This window comes from Narcine bancroftii, chromosome 3 (genome assembly GCF_036971445.1).
Source record: "Narcine bancroftii isolate sNarBan1 chromosome 3, sNarBan1.hap1, whole genome shotgun sequence".
NCBI classification, from domain to species: Eukaryota; Metazoa; Chordata; class Chondrichthyes; order Torpediniformes; family Narcinidae; genus Narcine; species Narcine bancroftii.
This window is the reverse complement of record NC_091471.1, coordinates 218,853,951-218,874,332: the sequence shown is the minus strand read 5'-3', so window position 1 is coordinate 218,874,332 and position 20,382 is coordinate 218,853,951. Positions and strand designations below refer to the sequence as shown.

At 40.5% G+C, this 20,382-nt stretch overlaps 1 protein-coding gene across 2 annotated transcripts in view; it reads right to left on the bottom strand.

Annotated features, from left to right (window-relative positions):
* Window positions 1–20,382, bottom strand: part of LOC138758123 (SH3 domain and tetratricopeptide repeat-containing protein 1) — an 83,500-nt gene continuing 63,118 nt past the window's right edge. The window contains exons 13-16 of one of the 2 annotated variants that reach the window (XM_069926615.1): window positions 19,637–19,759; window positions 18,544–18,694; window positions 5,596–5,792; window positions 1–1,098 (exon numbers count right to left, since the gene is read on the bottom strand). In XM_069926615.1, coding sequence (XP_069782716.1) covers window positions 841–1,098; window positions 5,596–5,792; window positions 18,544–18,694; window positions 19,637–19,759 — 729 coding nt within the window. In that variant the 3' untranslated portion in view covers window positions 1–840. The remainder of the gene's footprint in view (window positions 1,099–5,595; window positions 5,793–18,543; window positions 18,695–19,636; window positions 19,760–20,382) is intronic. The other variant, XM_069926616.1, reaches the window with a different exon arrangement.

The following is a 20,382-nucleotide window of genomic DNA, read 5'->3' as shown; positions in this document are numbered from 1 at the left end:
GCCTCCTTCTTCCCCGCCGGCCACTCCTTCCCCCTTCTACCCTGCCGGCCGCTCCTGCCCCCTTCTCCCCCACCGGGGAGTAGACCGATCAGTGTGGGGACATCCCGCGTGGGATGTCCCCGCGCTGATAGCTCACGCTGGCTGTCCCAGCTCCGACAGCCATCCATCCCAAGGGACAGGAGCCGGAGTGTGCTCAGATGCGCATCCCGGTGCAGCTGTCCCTTCAGCTGGCCAGCACCGTGCTTTTAGCGCTGCTACCTGAACGGCAATTCAAAGGGCCACTTCCTTCTCTTCAGGCGCGTTCTTAGCGGAGAATCCACCAGAAGAAGCCTATACTGAATCAATATTTTTTTCAATAAAAACTCAGAAAGCCATCTACAGAATTTGAAATAGACCTTCATAAACTTTACGATAGGAACACTGTCCGCCAACTGCGGCTGCAACCGTGCTGCAGCTGTACAAACCGGAACAGGGATGTGAGGTGACGTCAACTCGTGATGTGCAAATGTGGGATCTGAAAAACCGATTAACTAGTTAACAGAAACAGTTATCAAAGAGATTATTTTTAATAAGTATAATTATTAATTACGACTTTAGGGCACTGCCTTAATGTGCGCACATCAATTTCCCTTGTGCGCTGGTTGCAAAGTGTGAGTGCAGGTGCACACAGCTGAGGGAGAACAGTGGTCACAATTGCAGCCAGGCAAAGCCAAAGACGATGAAACCACAAAGGAGACTTTAAAAATAGCATGTTATCTTTTGGGCCATAGCAAATGATCTGGCCTTTTTTGGCTGTTATCTTGAAGTTGCCTTGAAGAAGCACACCAGCCACTTACACAGTTACGTGTGGGATTTTGAGATAGTCACTGCTGTAGTTTTGTAATATTGAACAGGAGACAGGTTTAACCTTCGAATATTAAGTTCAGTGGCAAATTTTCTTGCCTTCTGATAGTAATAGAGAGACATTTCCCGATCCACAAGAAAATTGTGGTAGATGGTGGCAAGTCTGGTACAGATTTTTAGTTGAGATTTCTTACTGCCCAAATCCATGGCTGCAGCGAGAGCCAAGTGGTAGTAACCCGCTGCATCATATGGGTCCTGAAATACAACATATAAAAAAAAGATGTTGTAAGGTTCAAAACACACAGAAGCGCTGGAGAAAACAGACGGTGTCGCAGCATCCATCTAACGTTTCAGGCCTGAGCACTTCTTCAAGGGAGAAGCGTAAAACAGGCAGTCACTTGTATTAAAGACTGTGGAGAGAAAGGTGGACGAATGGGAGGGGGAAGGAGTCCAGACCAGTGGGCAAAAGGTGTTAATTAAATCTGACAAGAGGAAAGGTGAGAATTGATGTTGGCTCTGTGAAAGGAGACAGGGGGAAAAGGGAAGATAGAGAGACAGAACTAGAGAAATTAGAGGAATAACAGTCACAGGAATCTGAACTGACTCCATTTGGAGTCACCGACAGATTTAGACATACAGCACAGTAAAAGGCCCTTCCGGACCACGGGCCAGAGCCACCCAAATATCCCAACGAACCAACAACCCCATATGTTTCGAAGAGTGGGAGGAAACCGGAGCCCCCAGAGGAAGCCCACACAGAAACGGGGAGAATATACAAACTCCTTTCAGAGAGTGCCGGAATCGAACTTGGGCCATGGCACTCTAATAGCATTGTGCTATCCCCTATGCTAAATGTGTCAGACAAAACAGCACAGAAACAGGCCCTTCAGCCACATCATTCGTGTCGACAATCAATCACCCATTTGCACTAACCTGACATTAATGCCATTTGTTTTACCTTTCTCCACATACTCTTCAACTTGTCCTGGATTCACTTAGAAACTAGGAGCAATTTACACTGGCTGTTTAGCCTCCCAACCCTTGCATCTATTAGATGTGGCAGAAATTGGGAGTGCATGGAGATAACCCAGGAGGGCACAGGAGGAAGTCCGAAGTCCACAGGGACAGAATGAGCCCGGATCTCTGCACTGTGAACTCTACCATACTGAATGCATGTCCGCATAATTTAGCTGCGGGAAAACACAGGGTCGTGAAAATTGTCACTGCGTGAATGTTTGAATTCTGCAACATTTCCTGCTGCATTGCAACCTTTATCTATAGCATAAAATAAGGGATGGAGAACTGAAAACTTACAATGCAACAGTCCTGAAGAAGAAGCAATTTTCACAAGCCTACATTTTGACAGGGCAGCAGTGAAGCTCAGAAGTATGAGCTTCCCTGGGAGTTCATCTCCTACCCTCCATCCTCACCACATTCTACAGGGGATGTATTGAGACCATCCTATGCAATTGCATCACCGCCTGATTTGGAAGCTGTACCTCCTCAGACTGCAAGACCCTGCAGAAGATAGTTAAGTCAGCGGAAAAGAGCACTAGGGATTCTCTTCCTACCACAAAGGTCATCTGCAACACTCAAGGCAGGCGAAAGACAATAAACATTGTGAAGGACTCCACACACCCCTCACGTAAACTGTTATCCCTTCTGCCCTCTGGTAGGAGGTACCGTAGCACTCGGGCCCTTACGTCCAGATTGGGCAAGTGTTTTCCCCCAACCTACAAGACTCGTGAATTCTCAGAACATACTTGGACGTTTACTGTGTACATCTTAATATTTTAACTTCTATTCTAACTTGTATTTATGTAAATCTGCTACGTGGTCCTGAGGAAACGCTATCTCGTCTTAACCGTACGTGAATGGTATGAACGATAAATAAAGGTGACATGACTTGACTAGTAATTCTGTATTTCCCTTGTTTACATTTTTCTTAAATTATTTATCATGGTACAGAGGAACATTTCAATCCATATGGTTATGAATCGAAAAGCCAGCAGCACTAACTGCTGCTCCAACATGTCACCCTTGAGCAGCAGTTGGTGGCCCACCTTCTCAAACTATTCTAATCCGACGATTTAAAGCTTCCCTACAATGAGCTCAAGGATTTAGACCCAGGTGTAAAAGGAACATCTGTACATTTTCAAGTCAATCTGAATGGTAAATAATAAATGAAACATGCTCTTTTGTACAATCAGATGATAAATGAACTTGATCTTGAAGAGCAGGTCCACACAATTATCATCTGTAGATCACTTCTAACTGTAACAGGATTTCACTTTTTTTTAAAAAAAAAGTGACAGTATTAAAACTAACAAAATGAGTTGTCTAATTTGGGGCGGCACGGTTGACATAGCGGTTAGCGCAACGCTGTTACAGCGCCTGCGATCGGGACGGGGGTTTGAATCCCATGCTGCCTGTAAGGAGTTTGTGCATTCTCCCCGTGTCTGTGTGGCTTTTCCCCACTGTTCGAAATATACCAGGGGTGTAGGTTAATTGGGTGTAAATTGGGCAGCATGGACTCTTGGGCCAAAATGGCCTGTTAATGTGCTGTATGTCTACATTTTAATTTTTAAAAATTGACATCACTTTCTGCAAACTGATGACTCAACTGGAGTCTGCTTTTTTTTAAAACCAATAAGGAGGAAGTAACAATGAATGATGCTTCACCTGGAAAGTGTATTACTTCTTGGAAGGAGTGCGTGGGGTGGAGAAGGGGAGGTGGGATGCAGTCAAAAGAGGAGGTATTGCAACTCCTGTAATTGCATAGGAAGAAACTACATGATGGCTGTTGAGAGAGACGGAACCTGAGCATCCAGAGAAAGGAGTCCTGTCAGAATGCTAAAAGTAGAGGGTTGAGGAAAGATGCATCTGGCCATGGCATCACGACACTTTACAGCATCCCCTAGGTAGACGCTCACTTTTTAAAAATTGAGTCAAGGGGTGTGGACTTCACAAGCTGAGCCAGCATTTAATTGCCCATCCCAAATTGCCATCGAGTTTTTGGCTGTATATGTGGTTCTCAAGGGGTGGAAGCAGAGGCCAAGGAAGCTCTTGCCTTGTCCATTGACCACCTTTTCATCATCTGCTTTGCCATATTTTTATGGTTCTGTGCTAAACTTCGATAAAGATTCCAGTAATTATCAGGAATATTGTGGAAGGAAGTGAAAAAAATAAATGTTCTTTTCTTGCTTATACAACTATTAATTTGATTGATAACAAAATTATCAAAGACCATTTCAAGTGCAAGTTAACATATATTCTTTGTACTGGATATACTACTGTGATAGAATATGTAATGGAATATTTGGGAGATAAATTGGTAAAATTAGAGTAGGTTACATACATATACACACTTTAAAAACAGATCTTATTTGAAATATTAAAGAATTCATATCCAGTAACTTTACAGAAACTATGGAAAATGCTATGCACATTTAACAAGTAGGTGCTAATTGAAATGACATCATTAATGCAAAAAGCAGGAGACGCTCTGGCTGTTAAAAGCCCTTTGCAAGGGTTTTGACAGAGTGCACAGAAATGTCACTCCTGGGTTTTTGTTTACCCAAAGACAACAGCTTGACCAAGAAGACCAACTCCTATTGTTTGCTGGAGAAGGTCAGGGGTTCTGCAAGTGAGAGAGTCACATAGGCTTTCTGGCAGTTGGAGAGACGGACAGACAGACAGACAGCTGAAACAAGCAGGAGAAGCTGGTTAGAACTGAAACAGAAAACTCCAGAGTGGCGGATGGCTGGAAGTGCTATCTATTTGATGTTTCTCTTGGGAATAAGTGGAACAGAAATGAACTCTGTGCTAGCCTGAAAGAAACTCTGTGCTAGCCTGAAAGAAAGAGGTTATCATCTGGAGAACCATGATGGGGCAAGTTTCATCAGCAAGACATTGAGGTGACTAATGGTGGTACTTCAGTTGTGGAAATCCTGGAACAACAAATCTCTCTCTGCAAACCTGCAAAGAACCTTCCTGAGCAGTAAACATTTATCTTTCGAGCACCAAACCCTGGTGAACTTTATACATGTTAAATTCTGTGCACAGTTTAAGAATTGCCTGCAACCAGAGAACTTGGAAGAATGAGAAGTGAGATTGATCTGTGAACCAAAGAACATTTCTTAAATTTACACACACATTACATACACGTGCGCTTAGAATTAGAAGGGGGTTAAGTTGGGTAGTTAAGTTAATAGAGATAAGTTAAAGTTTGATTCTGTTTTCATGGTTAAAGATAATTTAAAATAATTTTTGTTTAAGTAACTACTTGTCTTGGTGAATATCTATTGCTGCTGGATTTTGGGGTCCTTTGGGCTCATAACACTACCATATTTAAATGTAGACATATAGCATGGTAACAGGTCCTTTCAGCCCATAAACCTGTGCTGCTCAATTACACCCAATTGACCTACAACCCCAGTACATTTTGAATGGTGGGAGGAAACCGGAGTCCCCAGGGAAAACCTACTCCGACATAGGGAGAACATACAAACACCTTACAGACAGCATAGGATTTAAACCCCAGTCCCGATCGAAGTCAGGCCCTCTCATTCTCCAGCAGGGCAAATTACAGTCAGTTTATAAATAGGAATCATGCGTCTTTGTCCCCAACCCCAATGAGCTGCATAACTTTGAGCAGTGTTATGGCACAGCATCAGTATATGCATGTCGCCCCATATTATGGTTAGATTATCAGTGCAGCTTGCACTCCACAGAATAAGATGCATTTCTTACCTTCAGAGCAAAGAACATCATGTCTCCGAGCTGGACATAAACTCTGACATAGTAAATAGTTTCCTCATCAAACTCTATTGGGTGAGAGCAAAGGGAAAGAGTCTTAAGATAAAAATGCTCAGCCATCTCACATTGACCAAGGGATTGATGAATTGTTGCCAATCGATGATAAGCAACACGCTCATTGAGTACATCACCTGTCAGACAAAATATGCAAAATTATTTCTCTACTGAGGTCATCGTCATCCTCAGATGCATTCTTCCTGGACTTATGCTCATTCCAGGGAGCCAGAGCTAATCTATGCCTTTCAATCTGCTGCTAATTTTGATGTTCCTTTATTAGGAAATAAGGAATAAGAAAAAGAGGGAAGAATTAAACTGGACAGTAAGGCATAATGTTACAAAGACAAAATGCAGTGTATCAAGGAAAGTACAGTTAAATTGTGCAAGGACATCACTTTGTACCAATGCGAGGTCCATTTAAGAGTCTGATCACAGCGGAAAATAAAATGTTTTTGAATCTGGAGGATCCTATTTCTTATGTTTGACAGAAGGGGAGCAGGTGGGATGGGCCTTTTAATGTGTTGGCAGTTTTCCGAAAGCTTTCTGGAGGAGTGTGGAGTTTGCAGGATACTCTGAGCTGTTAACAACTCCCGGCAATTTCATGTGGTCTAGGGCAGGGCAGTTCTCATGCCCAGATGTGAAGCATCCAAACAGGCTATTTCCTGCAGTGCATCCATTAAAATACAAACGTTGAGACCTTGGAGGCATACCACGTTTCCTCAGCCTTCTGAAAAAGAAGTCATTGGTGGGCTTTCTTGGTCGTAGTGTGAATGTGATTGAACCACGGGAAGAAGGGAGCTGCAGCCAGAGGCCAGAGCTGGGCACAGAGAGCAGAGAGGGGTAATAAGGAGAGGACAGGCGGGTCAATGGAGGAAATATGCACAGGGAAGCAAGGGAGCAGATTGTTGGGTTCTGCCAGAGACTTCTGCATCTTCCTAATGATAATGTGATAAATTGGATCAGCAAATTTTCAGATGACATTATGATTGAAGGTGTTGCGGACAGCGAAGGTGGATAGGGTTGTAAAGAGAGCTTTTGGCATTCTGGCCTTCACAAATCAAAGTACTGAGTATAGGAATGGTATGTTGCAGTAAAGCATATTAAGTCATTGATGCAATATTCCCTCTAATTTTAAGTCGTCAGTGTGCACAAAATTGAAGGCGCAGGTGTACAAAGCTGCAAAGAGCAGTGGGGAACTGGAAGATTGGGAAAACTTTAAGAGACAACAAGGGGCTACAAAGTGGGTAATAAGAAATGGGAAAAAGAATTATGAAAGTAAATTGGCACAAAATATAAAAACAGAAAGCAAAAAATTTTATAAATATATAAAACGGAAGAGGGTGGCCAGAGTTAACATAGGACCCTTGGAGGATGAGAAAGGAAAACTGGTAGCAAAAAATGAGGAAATGGCCGAGGCATTAAATAAATATTTTGTGTCAGTCTTCATGGTGGAAGACACGTCCAGCATGCCCAAGTGCAGAGTTAAGGATGCGAATGTTGGGGAGGGCCTTGATAAAATAGTTGTTACAAAGGAAGTAGTGATGGAGAAACTAATGGGACTAAAGCCAGACAAATCACCTGGTCCTGATGATAAGCATCCAAGGGTTCTGAAGGAAATGGCAGAAGTTATAGTTGATGCATTGGTGGTTATATACCAAAATTCCTTGCATTCTGGGCAGGTCCCAGCAGACTGGAAGACAGCAAATGTCATGCCACTTTTTAAGAAGGGATGTAGGCAGAAGACTGGAAATTATCGGCCAATTAGCTTGACATCTGTGGTTGGAAAAATGCTTGAAGCCGTCATTAAAGATGAAATAGTGAAACTTTTGGAACGTAAGGGTTCAATCAGGCAGACGCAGTATGGTTTTAGAAAGGAAAGATCTTGTTTGACAAACTTGTTAGGATTCTTTGAGGATATAATGGGTGCGGTGGATAGAGGGGAACAGGTTGTTGTTGTATATTTGGATTTCCATAAAGCGTTTGATAAAGTGCCGCACAAGAGACAGTAAGTTACAGGAAAGTGGAGTCTGGGGAAGTATATTGGCCTGGACTGAAAATTGGTTGTCTGACGGAGGCATAGTCGGGATAAGTGGGAGTTTTTCAGGTTGGCAGAGAGTGGTAAGTGGGGTGCCGCAGGGGTCGGTGTTAGGCCCACAACTGTTCATCATTTACATTGATGACTTGGAGGAGGAGACAAAATGTGGTGTAGCCAAGTTTGCGGATGACACCAAACTGAGTGGAAGAGCAAATTGTAATGAGGATGTGGAGAGTCTGCAGAGGGATATAGTTAAGCTGGATGAGTGGGCAAAGTTCTGGCAGGTGGAGTACAATGTTAGTAAGTGTGAGGTTATCCACTTTGGCAAGAAAAATAAAAGAGCTGAATATTATTTAAAGGGTGAAAAACTACAGCATGCTGTTGTGCAGAGGGACTTGGGAGTGCTTGTGCATGAATCACAAAAAGTTAGGTTGCAGGTGCAGCAGGTTATTAAGAAGGCAAATGGAATGTTGGCCTTCATTGCTAGAGGAATTGAATTCAGGAGTAGGGAGGTAATGTTGCAACTGTATAAGGTACTGGTGAGACCGCACCTGGAGTACTGTGTCCAGTTCTGGTCTCCATATTTGAGGAAGGATATACTGGCTTTGGAGACGGTCCAGAGGAGGTTTACTAGGTTAATCCCTGGGATGAAGGGGTTGACTTATGATGAAAGATTAAATTGTCTAGGATTGTATTCGCTCGAGTTCAGAAGAATGAGAGGTTTTATAGAAACATATTAGATTATGAAGGGTATGGATAGGATAGATGTAGGAAGGTTTTTTGAGCTGGCCGGGGAAACTAAAACGAGAGGACACAGTCTCAAGATTCGGGGGAGTAGATTTAGGACAGAGATGAGGAAAAATAGTTTTTCCCAGAGAGTAGTGAATGTTTGGAATTCTCTAACCAGGGAAGTGGTTGAGGCTGCCTCATTAAACATATTTAAAATTTGGTTAGATAAATTTTTACATGATAGAAGAATTAGGGGATATGGGGAGAAGGCAGGTAGGTGGAGTTAGGTCATAAATTAGATCAGACAGGCTCGATGGGCCATTTTTGGCCTACTCCTGTTCCTACTTCCTATGTTCCTATGTTCATCGTTTGCAGAGGGATCTGGACCAAGTGGAAAAATGAGCAGAAAAATGGCATATGGAAGTTAATGCAGGCAAGTGTGAGGTGTTGCATTTTGGAAGGACAAACCCAGAAAGGACATCCACGGTAAATGGCAGGGCACTGAGGAGGACAAAGGAATCTGTGGACACAGATACATAATTCCCTGAAAGTGGTGTCAAAGGTGGATAGGGTTGTAAAGAGAGCTTTTGGCGTTCTGGCCTTCACAAATCAAAGTACTGAGTATAGGAATGGTATGTTGCAGTAAAGTATATAAGTCAATGATGCAATATTCCCTCTAATTTTAAGTCGTCAGTATGCACAAAAACATCTTATGTGGTGCAATTTTTTTTCCTGTGACAAAACTATTTCTTATTTTTATGTGATGCAAAGTCTAAATAAATTCATAGCAATTACACCCATCAATTCACAGATTATTATCATTATTAAAGTTACTGGAAATTGTTAAATCAGGAGGGAGTCACGTGATGGAGTAGTGGCCGGACGGTGAACTCCAGCCCTCTCCAGAAAAGTCGGGAAAAACAAGAGAAAACACAAAGGCACAGAAATACAAGTTAAAGAAAAGTGAATATAAAGGTGGAAAGAAGATGGAGACAAAAGGAGAAAAATCAAAATCAACGGAAAGAAGAGAAGAAGAGAAGACAACGGAGGAAAAAGGTGAAGGCCTTACCTGTCCGAAGAGGCCCGCTGTGGAGAGAAGACCCCACTACCTCAGGTCGGTAGAAAGAGAACTACAACAATGGCTCACAGAGCCGAGTAAAAGTGCGCAACCGCGCATGCGCGACTCCTCGCGCATGCGCGATGCGCATACAAAAAAACACACCGACGGGAGGGGGGACCAGCTGGGGAGTCGATCTCCACAGCCGGCAACGACAGCTGCAGAACACCTGCAGCAAGAAGACACCACAGAAGACAATGGAAACAAGAAAGAAGAGGAGGAAAGGGCAGCAAAGAAACAACAGATGGTCAACCTAGAGGAAGAAGAAGAGGAAGAGGAAGAGTACAGGGAAATAGAAGAAGAAAAGATAGGCAAGGTAAAGGAGGTACTTGCTCTTGTTAGAGGATACATGGAGTCATTTAAAGAATGGCAAACACAGGAATTCAATGATTTAAGAAGAAGAATAAACAACACAGAAAAGAAAATAAATAAAATGGATATGACCTTAACAGAAATGGGGAAAAAAATGGACAAGATGGAAGAACGGGCAATAGCAGCAGAAATGGAGGTAGAAGACTTAAAAAAGAAATTGGAGGAATCTAATAAAAAAAACTAAAGAGACACAAGAATTACTAGCCCAAAAAATAGATATAATGGAAAATTATAACAGAAGAAATAACATAAAGATAGTGGGCCTTAAGGAAGATGTAGAAGGCAAGAATATGAGGGAGTTTATAAAAGAATGGATCCCTAAGGCCCTAGGATGTCCAGAACTACAGCAAGAAATGGAAATAGAAAGGGCACATAGAGCATTGGCCCCTAAACCACAACCACAACAAAAACCAAGATCTATTGTAGTAAAATTCCTAAGATATACTACAAGAGAAAAGGTGCTGGAGAAGACAATGGAAAAAGTAAGAGAGGGCAACAAACCACTGGAGTATAAAGGGCAAAAAATCTTCATTTATCCAGATATAAGCTTTGAACTCCTAAAGAAGAGAAAAGAGTTCAATGCAGCAAAAGCGATTTTATGGAAGAAAGGATATAAATTTACACTGAAGCATCCTGCGGTATTGAAAATATTTATTCCAGGACAACAAAACAGACTATTCTCGGATCCAGAAGAAGCACGAAAATTTGCAGAACAATTACAAAAATAGACTGAGGGATGAAGACGGGTAATGAGAGCAAAAATTATCACGATTGATATGTATGTGGGTAAAGACAAAAATAGACTGAGGGATGAAGACGGGTAAGGAGGGTAAAAATGACCACGATTGATATGTATGCGGGTAAAGAGGTATAAGAGTGAATAGAGACAACGGGCATATGTGAAAGTATCTGTAATTAGAGGAAAACATAGAAAGTATAGACAAGAATTAATAAGGGAAGGTAATGGAATAGAGAGAATAAGGAGGGAACTAAAAGAGTGACCTTTGTGACATATAAAAAACGAAATCTTTTCTGGGGGGGGCTGGGTTGGGGGAAAAGAGCGGTCACTGCAAAATCAGTTGACGCTTGCGAGTGGATTCGCAAATCCAAATGGAGAGGGGAGATGTGGTTGTCCGACAAGGGATAAAGGGCAACTCAGGAGGGGAAGGGGAGATTGGGGATAAAGAAGATAGAAATAGGAGAATAAGGAAAATGTTGGATGTTGTAGGAATGTTGTCTGGTAAAGAGTTGAAAATAAGAAAACAGAAATGGAAAAGGAGGAAAGGTAATGATGGAAAAACGGAAAGAGAAGATAAACAAAATATAAAATGGCTACGCTGAACTATATGACTCTAAATATTAATGGAATACATAACCAAATTAAAAGGAAGAAACTACTAAATTTACTGAAAAAGGAAAAAATAGATATAGCATTTGTCCAAGAAACACATTTAACTGAATTGGAGCACAAGAAATTAAAGAGAGATTGGGTAGGACATGTAACAGCAGCATCGTATAATTCAAAAGCAAGAGGAGTGGCTATATTAATTAGCAAAAATGTGCCATTTAAAATAGAAGAGGAAATAATAGATCCAGCAGGGAGATATGTTATGATAAAATGTCAGATATATTCAGAGCTTTGGAATCTACTTAATATATATTCACCTAACGAAGAAGATCAAAAGTTTATGCAAGATATCTTTTTGAAGGTAGCTAATACGCAAGGGAACATACTAATAGGAGGGGATTTCAATCTGAATTTGGATCCAAATATGGATAAAACGGGGAAAAAAATTAACAGGAAGAGCAAAGTAACCAAATTTATAATTAAATCAATGCAAGAAATGAAACTTGTGGACATATGGAGGAAACAAAACCCAAAAGAAAAGGAATACTCATACTACTCGACTAGACATAAAACATACTCAAGGATAGACCTATTCCTGTTATCAGCCCACATACAAGGGAGAGTTAGGAAAACGGAATATAAAGCTAGACTATTATCGGACCACTCACCCCTGTTATTGGCAATAGAGCTAGAAGACATCCCTCCAAGAATGTATAGATGGAGATTAAACCCCATGCTACTTAAAAGACAGGATTTTAGAGAATTTATTGAAAAACAATTAAAAATGTACTTTGAAGTAAATACGGAATCAGTGGAAGATAAGTTTATACTATGGGACGCAATGAAAGCATTCATTAGAGGGCAAATAATAAGTTATGCAACCAAGATGAAGAAGGACTATAATCAGGAAACAGAGCAGTTGGAAAGGGAAATAATAAACATAGAAAAAAAATTAGCAATAAAGGAAGATACAACCAAAAGAAGAGAATTGGCGGATAAAAAAATAAAATATGAAACATTACAAACATATAAGGTGGAGAAGAATATAATGAAGACAAAACAGAAATATTATGAACTAGGGGAAAAAACACACAAAATCCTAGCATGGCAGCTTAAGACAGAGCAAACTAAGAAAATGGTATTGGCAACAAGGAAAAAAGACAAACAAATTACATATAATCCAAAAGAAATTAAGGAAAACTTCAGAGAATTCTATGAACAATTATACCGAACCGAAAACGAAGGGAAAGAAGGGAAAATAGATGAATTTCTGACTAAAATTGAACTACCAAAACTACAAATAGAGGAACAAAATAAATTAACAGAACCATTTGGAACAGTAGAAATACAAGAGATAATAAAAAATTTACCAAATAATAAGACACCAGGAGAGGATGGACTCCCAATAGAATTCTACAAAACATTTAAAGACCTAATAATACCGCCCCTCCTGGATGTAATCAACCAGATTGATGAGACACAAAACTTACCAGATTCATGTAAAACAGCAATAATTACAGTGATACTAAAACAAGGGAAAGATCCACTCTCACCAGCGTCATATAGACCAATATCTTTGCTAAACACAGATTATAAGATAATAGCTAAACTATTAGCGAACAGATTAGCAGAACAGGTACCGAAAATGGTAAATTTAGACCAAACTGGATTTATCAAAAAAAGACGCACAACAGACAATATTTGTAAATTTATTAACTTAATTCATGCAGTAGAAGGAAATAAAGCACCGGCAGTAGCAGTTGCTTTAGACGCAGAGAAGGCCTTCGACAGAGTAGAATGGAATTACTTGTTCAAAGTATTGCAAAAATTCAGTTTACCGGAGAAGTATATTAATTGGATTAAAGCATTATATAAGGGACCGTTAGCGAAAGTGACAGTAAATGGACATGTATCAAAGCAATTTAACTTAAGCAGGTCAACGCGGCAGGGATGCCCACTATCACCATTATTGTTTGCGCTAGCTATAGAACCACTAGCAGAATCGATAAGAAGAGATAATAATATAAAAGGAATAAAAATAAAAGACAGGGAATATAAAATCAGTCTGTTTGCGGATGATGTGATAGTGTACTTAACAGAACCAGAACTATCAATAAAAGAACTATATAAGAAATTGAAGGAATATGGAGAAGTGTCGGGATACAAGATAAACGTAAATAAAAGTGAAGCAATGCCTATGAATAACGCGGATTTCTCAAAATTTAAGGAGGAATCCCCATTCAGATGGCAAACGCAGGCAATAAGATACCTAGGTGTGCAAATAAACAAAAATCTAGGCCAATTATATAAACTCAATTACAATCCACTAATGAAAAAATTACAGGACGATTTAGAGCATTGGAAAGAGCTACCACTAACACTGATAGGAAGGATAAACTGTATTAAAATGAACATTTTTCCAAGGATACTATACTTATTTCAGGCATTGCCAATACAACTGACAGAAAAATTCTTCAAAGAGTTAAAGAAAATAATAAGGAGATTTTTATGGAGAGGGGGGAAACCGAGGATAGCACTAGACAAATTAACAGAATGGTATAAACAAGGAGGCTTACAATTGCCAAACTTCAAAAATTATTATAGAGCCGCACAATTAAGGTACCTATCAGATTTTTATCAAACAAGGGAAAAACCAGACTGGACGAGACTAGAATTAGATAAAATAGGGGAAAAGATACCTGAACACATATTATATAAATGGGACGAAAAATTGGTACAACATAGAACTTCTCCAGTATTACACCATCTCCTCAATATATGGAAGAAGATACATGTAGAAAGAAATAAAATAAATTACCAAATACCAAAACTAATATTGACGCAAAATAAGCTACTCCCTTTTACAATAGACAACCTTGCCTTTAGAAAATGGGAAAAAAAAGGGATTAAAAGAATAGAAAATTGTTTTTCAGGAAGTAGATTCTTATCCTTTGAACAAATGAGAGATAAGTACAATATAACGGGAGATACAGCGCTGGCATATTACCAACTGAGATCCTACTTGAAAGATAAATTAGGAAGCAACGTGAGTTTACCAGAGGGAAGTAACCTTGAATATGTGATTACAGATACAATGTTAATCAAAAGATTTATAAAAAATATGTATATTAAACTGCAAGAAAAGGAAAATGAGGAAACAAATGGTAAAACTAAACAAAAATGGGAACAAGATTTAAATATAAAGATAAAAAAGGAAACATGGGAGAAGTTATGCTCTGGAACGATGAGAAATACAATAAATACGAGGCTGCGTATGATACAATATAATTGGTTACACAGACTATACATTACACCGCAAAAGTTAAATAAATGGGACCCAACAGTATCTGATAGATGTTTTCGATGTAAAAAAGAAAGGGGAACAACAATTCATGCAATCTGGACATGTGAGAGAGTAGAAAAATTTTGGGATGATCTCAATCAGATATTAAATAAAATAACAGAAAACAATATACCAAAGAATCCAGAGATCTTTCTCCTAAGTAACATAAAAAATAAAGAATTTGGAATTGACTTGGAGGATGCACAAAAAAGATTTGTTAAGATAGCCCTAGCTGTAGCAAAAAAATGTATTATGTCAACCTGGAAATTGGAAGATAATTTGAAAATACAACAATGGTATATAGAAATGAATAAATGTATTCCATTAGAAAAAATAACATATAGTTTAAGAAATAATATTGAAATATTCGAACAAGTATGGGAGCCTTACATTAAATACAATAGCGAAAACCTACCGGGAACAAACATTACCTAAGTTGATGGAAGGAGAAGAGAAGAAAAAAATGGACTCAGTAGAATTTCTGGTGTATTTTTGTTGAATGACAACATTGTCTAACTGAATTAATGCAACCTAGATTGTATAACTAAAATGGATGAGAGGGGGGAGGGATGGGGGGGTGGCTTGGGAGGAGGGAGGGGGGAGGGAGAAAAAGTCACTGTAAATGTGTGGAAAAGAAAAAGTGTATATCATGGCTATTGTGATTTATGGTGTGAAAAATAAAAAATTTTTAAAAAAAAAAAAAAAGAAATTGTTAAATCAAAATTAAATCAATTTCAAAGCTCATTGACAAATTATCCAGATGCTTAATGTGAAAATTTTCACAAAAGCACCATTCGTTAACAGAAGCAGCTAGCTAAGAGACTATTTTCAATAAGCATAATTATTAATTGCTACATTATTTGAGGTAACAAACCTTTTGTGCACACATTAACTTCCTTTGTGGGTCGGTTGTAAAGTGGGTTTTGTGAGGCCAAATTTGGAGCATTGTGTGCAGTTTTGGGCACCTAACTACAGGAAGGATAGCAATAAGATAGAAAGAGTGCAGAGAAGATTTAAAAGGATGTTGCCCAGACTTCGGAAACTGAGTTACAGGGGAAGGTTAAACAGGTGAGGACTTTATTTTCTGGATCGTAGAAGAACGAGGGGACATTCGATAAAGGTTTACAAAATTATCAGGGGGATAGACAGAGTAAATGTAGATAGGCTTTTTCCACTGAGGAGAGGTGAGATACAAACAGAGCACGTGTGCACAGGGCCCCCCCTCCCCAGAGTGTGGGTGCACAGGGCCCTCCCCCCCCCGAACATGGTTGCACAGGAACCTCCAGAGGGCAGGTGCACGGGGGGTGCATTGGGGTGAAGCCAATAGCTCACTAAAAGTAGTGACCCTAGTTTGATAGGTCCAACCTCCATTCAAATCAGCATCAAGCAGGGCTGCGTCCTTGCCCTGACAACATTTACAGTCATTCTCACAGCAGCACTGCAGTTTACCTCCAATAAGCTTCCTGCTGGTGTGGAGGTGACCTGCAGGATTAATGGCAACCATCAATTTGTAGAACAGAACCAAACAACCTCAAGGCCAGTAGCTGAGCTGCAATATATATATAAATATATATATATATATATAATATGCATATTTGTGCACATTCAGAGCGCTGCATCATTGTCCACATGTTCGCTGAAGCATTTACATTATTGATGGGGAACAGTCAGCCAACTGCAAGAGAAAGATCCTCTCCCAATCTGTCCTAATAAATAACATTGTCAAAATGAACTACCTTGGGATATCCTGGGACTAACCTGTGTGTGAGACGGTGGACATTTGTTAAATAAACTCACCATTACCTTCAATATGCGAGCAGAGTCTCTGAGATAAACAAGACATCTGCAGACACTGGGGTCCAGTGCAGTGCACAGAAGTGCTGGAGAAACCCAGGTCACGCAAATCCCCAGAAAGAAAGAAGCAGAACGGTTCGGGCCCGAACCCTTCTTCAGATGAACCGAACATCAAGCTGGCACTCAAATAAGGTGGGGGGAGGGGAAGGGTGAGGAGCACAGGCTAGCAGATGGAAGGGGGAGAAAAGAAAGCAGCCAAGGGGCAACAGGGGGAAGGGGCATTATATTCCGCATGCAATTAGACAGCATCAATAACCAGTAACTCCCTCTCCCTATCTCCATCATCCCTCTGACTCCCTTCCTCCAGCTCTCCAGCCCCTTTCATTCCTTCTCCAATCAGAGAGCATCTTTCTCAGCTCTCTGCCCTTCAGCCTATCAACTCCTTTCTCCTCTTCTCCCTCCCACCTGCATCCACCAATTACCTGCCAGCCTTTGCTCCTCCCCTTCCCCAACAAACCTCCAAATATGGGCGTCAGCCTGATTTTCGGCATACCCGAAGAAGGGCTCGGGTCAGAAACATTGACTTAAAACCACAAAGATGGAGAAACTCAGCAGGTGAAATAGTGTCCTTTAGGTAGCAAAGGTAAAAATACATTACTGACGTTTCGGGCTTGAGCCCTTCATCAAGATGTGGGGGACGTTGACTACCTAGGGCTTTCCATGGATGCTGCAAGATCTGGTGAGTTTCTCCAGCACATTTGTGTCGTGAGCAGAGTTTCTTGCAGTTGAAGGAAATGTTTGAAGGTCAAAATATCAAACCCACCTCAGAGCTCATCAATGGCCAGCAGCGATCCCTGCTCTCCCACATTCTTCTGGTTGAGGGGTTCCAGCCTGAAACTTCACCCATTGTTTTTCTCCCACTGATACTGCCCGCCTCACTGAGTTCTCCCAGCAGATTGTTTCCTGCTCCCATTTGAGTTGGACTATCTACAGTGGGAAACTCAAGGCATTGTAAAAAAGAAGACAACGCTGGAGAAACTCAGCAGGTCAAACAATGTATTTTATATAGCAAAGATGAAAATACATAACCAATGTTTCAGGCTTGACCTCTTCAACAAGGTATGGACAAAATGTGGGCAGGCATCTGAACAAAATGGCGGGGAGAGGGGCAGGAGGAGGAGCACAGTCCCATAGGCAGGAGGTGATCGGTGGATAAGGAATGAATGGTGCACCGGTAAATAGTGGGGGGGGGGGTGGTGGGGTGGATCTGTGAATGGAGAGGGAAGGGGTGGAGAGCTGAAAGGAAGAAAACAGAGGGATGGGACTGAAGAACAGCGAGGAGGCCAGCAAAAACCAGAGAAATCAACGTTAATGGCCATCCGGCTGGAGAGTGCCAAAACAGCAAATTAGATGTTGCTCCTCCAGTTTATGGGTGGTCTTGGTTTGACAGTGCGTGGGAGAAGGTGCTCAACGAAGCGATATCCCAGTCTGTGTCAAGCCTCTCCAATACAGACAATGCCACAATGGGAGCACCAAATGCAGTAGATGTCTCTGAAAAGGTCTCCAAATCCACTGTTGCATTAGAACACTGACTAGAGGTCAGACACAATCAATGGAATATCTGAAAAATGTTTAAACACAAGCTTTGCTTTTCCTTTTGTTAATGATCTAATGCAAAATTCCTTTTCTATCCAAACACTTTTGTTTCATCTTCCCCCACACAAATGCAATGCTAACATGTGTGACAAAGTGTGTTTTGCGTTTGTACACCTACTAAAGATCATGTTAAGATGACCAAAGTATTTCATGGGTGACCTTCTTAGCTAGAGAGATGGACTTACCCAGCCATTAAATAAGCAGATACAGATTGCTTTAAGACAGAGAACGGAAACTCCCCCAATCCTAACTTCATTTACTTGCCCCATCCCCTTTGCTCTGTCCGCAGCAAGTTAACTCTAATTTTTAATCCAACCACTTTGTACTGATTACACACCCAGAAGTGGAAATCCAGCAACTTAATCCATTACCGAGAAATATTTCATTCTCATGCCAGACACAAGAAATGCTAATCAAAAAGATTTTGACTGGTTATTAATTTTACTGATGGAAAAATTACAGGCCAAAACAGAAACAATGCCGTAGCTTACCAAGGGCCACACTGAGTGTCAAAGCCATCTGAGCATATTTTAGGGCTTCTGAAAAGATGTTCACATTCAGCAGAAGTTCAATCAGCTTGTTACAGAGTCTGAGCTCCACCTTGGTATTTTCAACCTTCAGCGCAATTGGAAGGGCGTGATCCTGTCAACGCACACAACACAGTCTGAAAACTTGATGTTCACAGGTTCATTTTAATTTTCACCTTAAGTAATTGTTATTTTTGTAATTCTGCAAAAACAAACTGAATTCAAAAAGGTTCTCTTATTTGGGCTACATGGGAGAGAAAGTATTTTTATTCGCGATTCAGCACTGAGAACAAGGCAATAGGTCAGCATGCTTAACAAAAAATATAGGGAAAGTAGTGGTCCCCAAGATCCAAAACAAACTGGATTAGCCGCAAACGAAGATCTTGATTTACAAACTAATAATATTTCCTTTCATCATTTGGAAAGGTGTACGTGAGGCGCACATTCCCAATAAGGACCAAAAATGGATTCCCACTCTTCGTGTTTACCAAATTAAGAGCAAATGGGTAGATTTTTTTAAAATAAGGGTCTTGTGGCAACATTAAGGATGGCAATCACAGCTCTAAATAAAACTCGAGAGAAAACACTTGCTACTTGTAACAAGCAGACCTCTGCGGAAAATACGGATGATCTGTCAGTGTTGACTTGAGCACCACCACAAGCCTAAAGAGTGAAGCTTTGCGCAGCAACAAGTTCTCGGGTAAATGCCATCATTGGACGAGAGCAAGAAAATTCCCTGCCACAGAACAGCTGAAAGAAATGGCGATCGTCCACCCACAGGCTTAGTTAATAGCTCTGTTAAATCAAATTCTTAATAAAGGGTCAATAAACTTCCAGGCAAGAGGGTAATAAATTATATTTTCAGGTTGAAAAATGCAGATTGGAAGAGTTGCCCCCAACACCTTTCCAACGGATCTTGTGCAAGTAGAAACTCAATGGATTCAATTTCCCAGCCAAATCCACTTCCAGCATCACACTCCACTGGAATGTCAGACTTCATATCTTGAGGAAATAATATGCCAAGTGAAAGCTTGGGAGTGCCGTAGAAAGTACTTACCCTGTAGAATGATATGGCCTTCTCTCTCTCCTGTGACCCATTAAAAAATATATCTCCTGCAGCTTCTGAAATTTCCATTGCAAACTCCAATTTTTGTGTGCTCTTCGCAGTATCTTGGGCAACCTTAAATTTTTGTGGATAAATATATGTAAATCACCATTAACACAATGCAAACTGAAGTGGGAAAAAAAATGAAAATACTGTAAAATCCCTGTTACCTAGAATTCAAGCAAAGGGCAACCTCAAGCCATTGGAAAATTCACTTATCCGGCACCTACCAAACCCCACAGATGCTGATACTGAGGGTTTTATTTATAGATGGAAATTAAGTTCTGAAGTAGTTGACAGGTATTCACTGATTCCCAAATTATTAAAATATAATTAAAAGCTATTTGCCACCATGGTTTCTTGAGATAACTTCATTTGGTGTCTACAGAGATACATTTATTGAGTATCTTGTGTTAAAATATGGACCCTAGTTGGCTTTGGGTTTTCATGTGCTTATTTTGTATTTGAACATGTGTCTAGAAGTTAAAGGTATTGTTTTCATACCCCATTGCTGCATGAGTGTCATAACCCACAAAAGGAAGCCAATTCTCTCCTTAAAGCTCAAAAGTAAAGTAAATCAAATAAGTAACAGATCACAGTGAAAAAAAATAGATTGGATCATGCATGTCACAAGGTGGTTATTTTCACACAAAGAAGCGGAGAACGGAAGATGTGCCCAAAATCACATCCCAACTGAA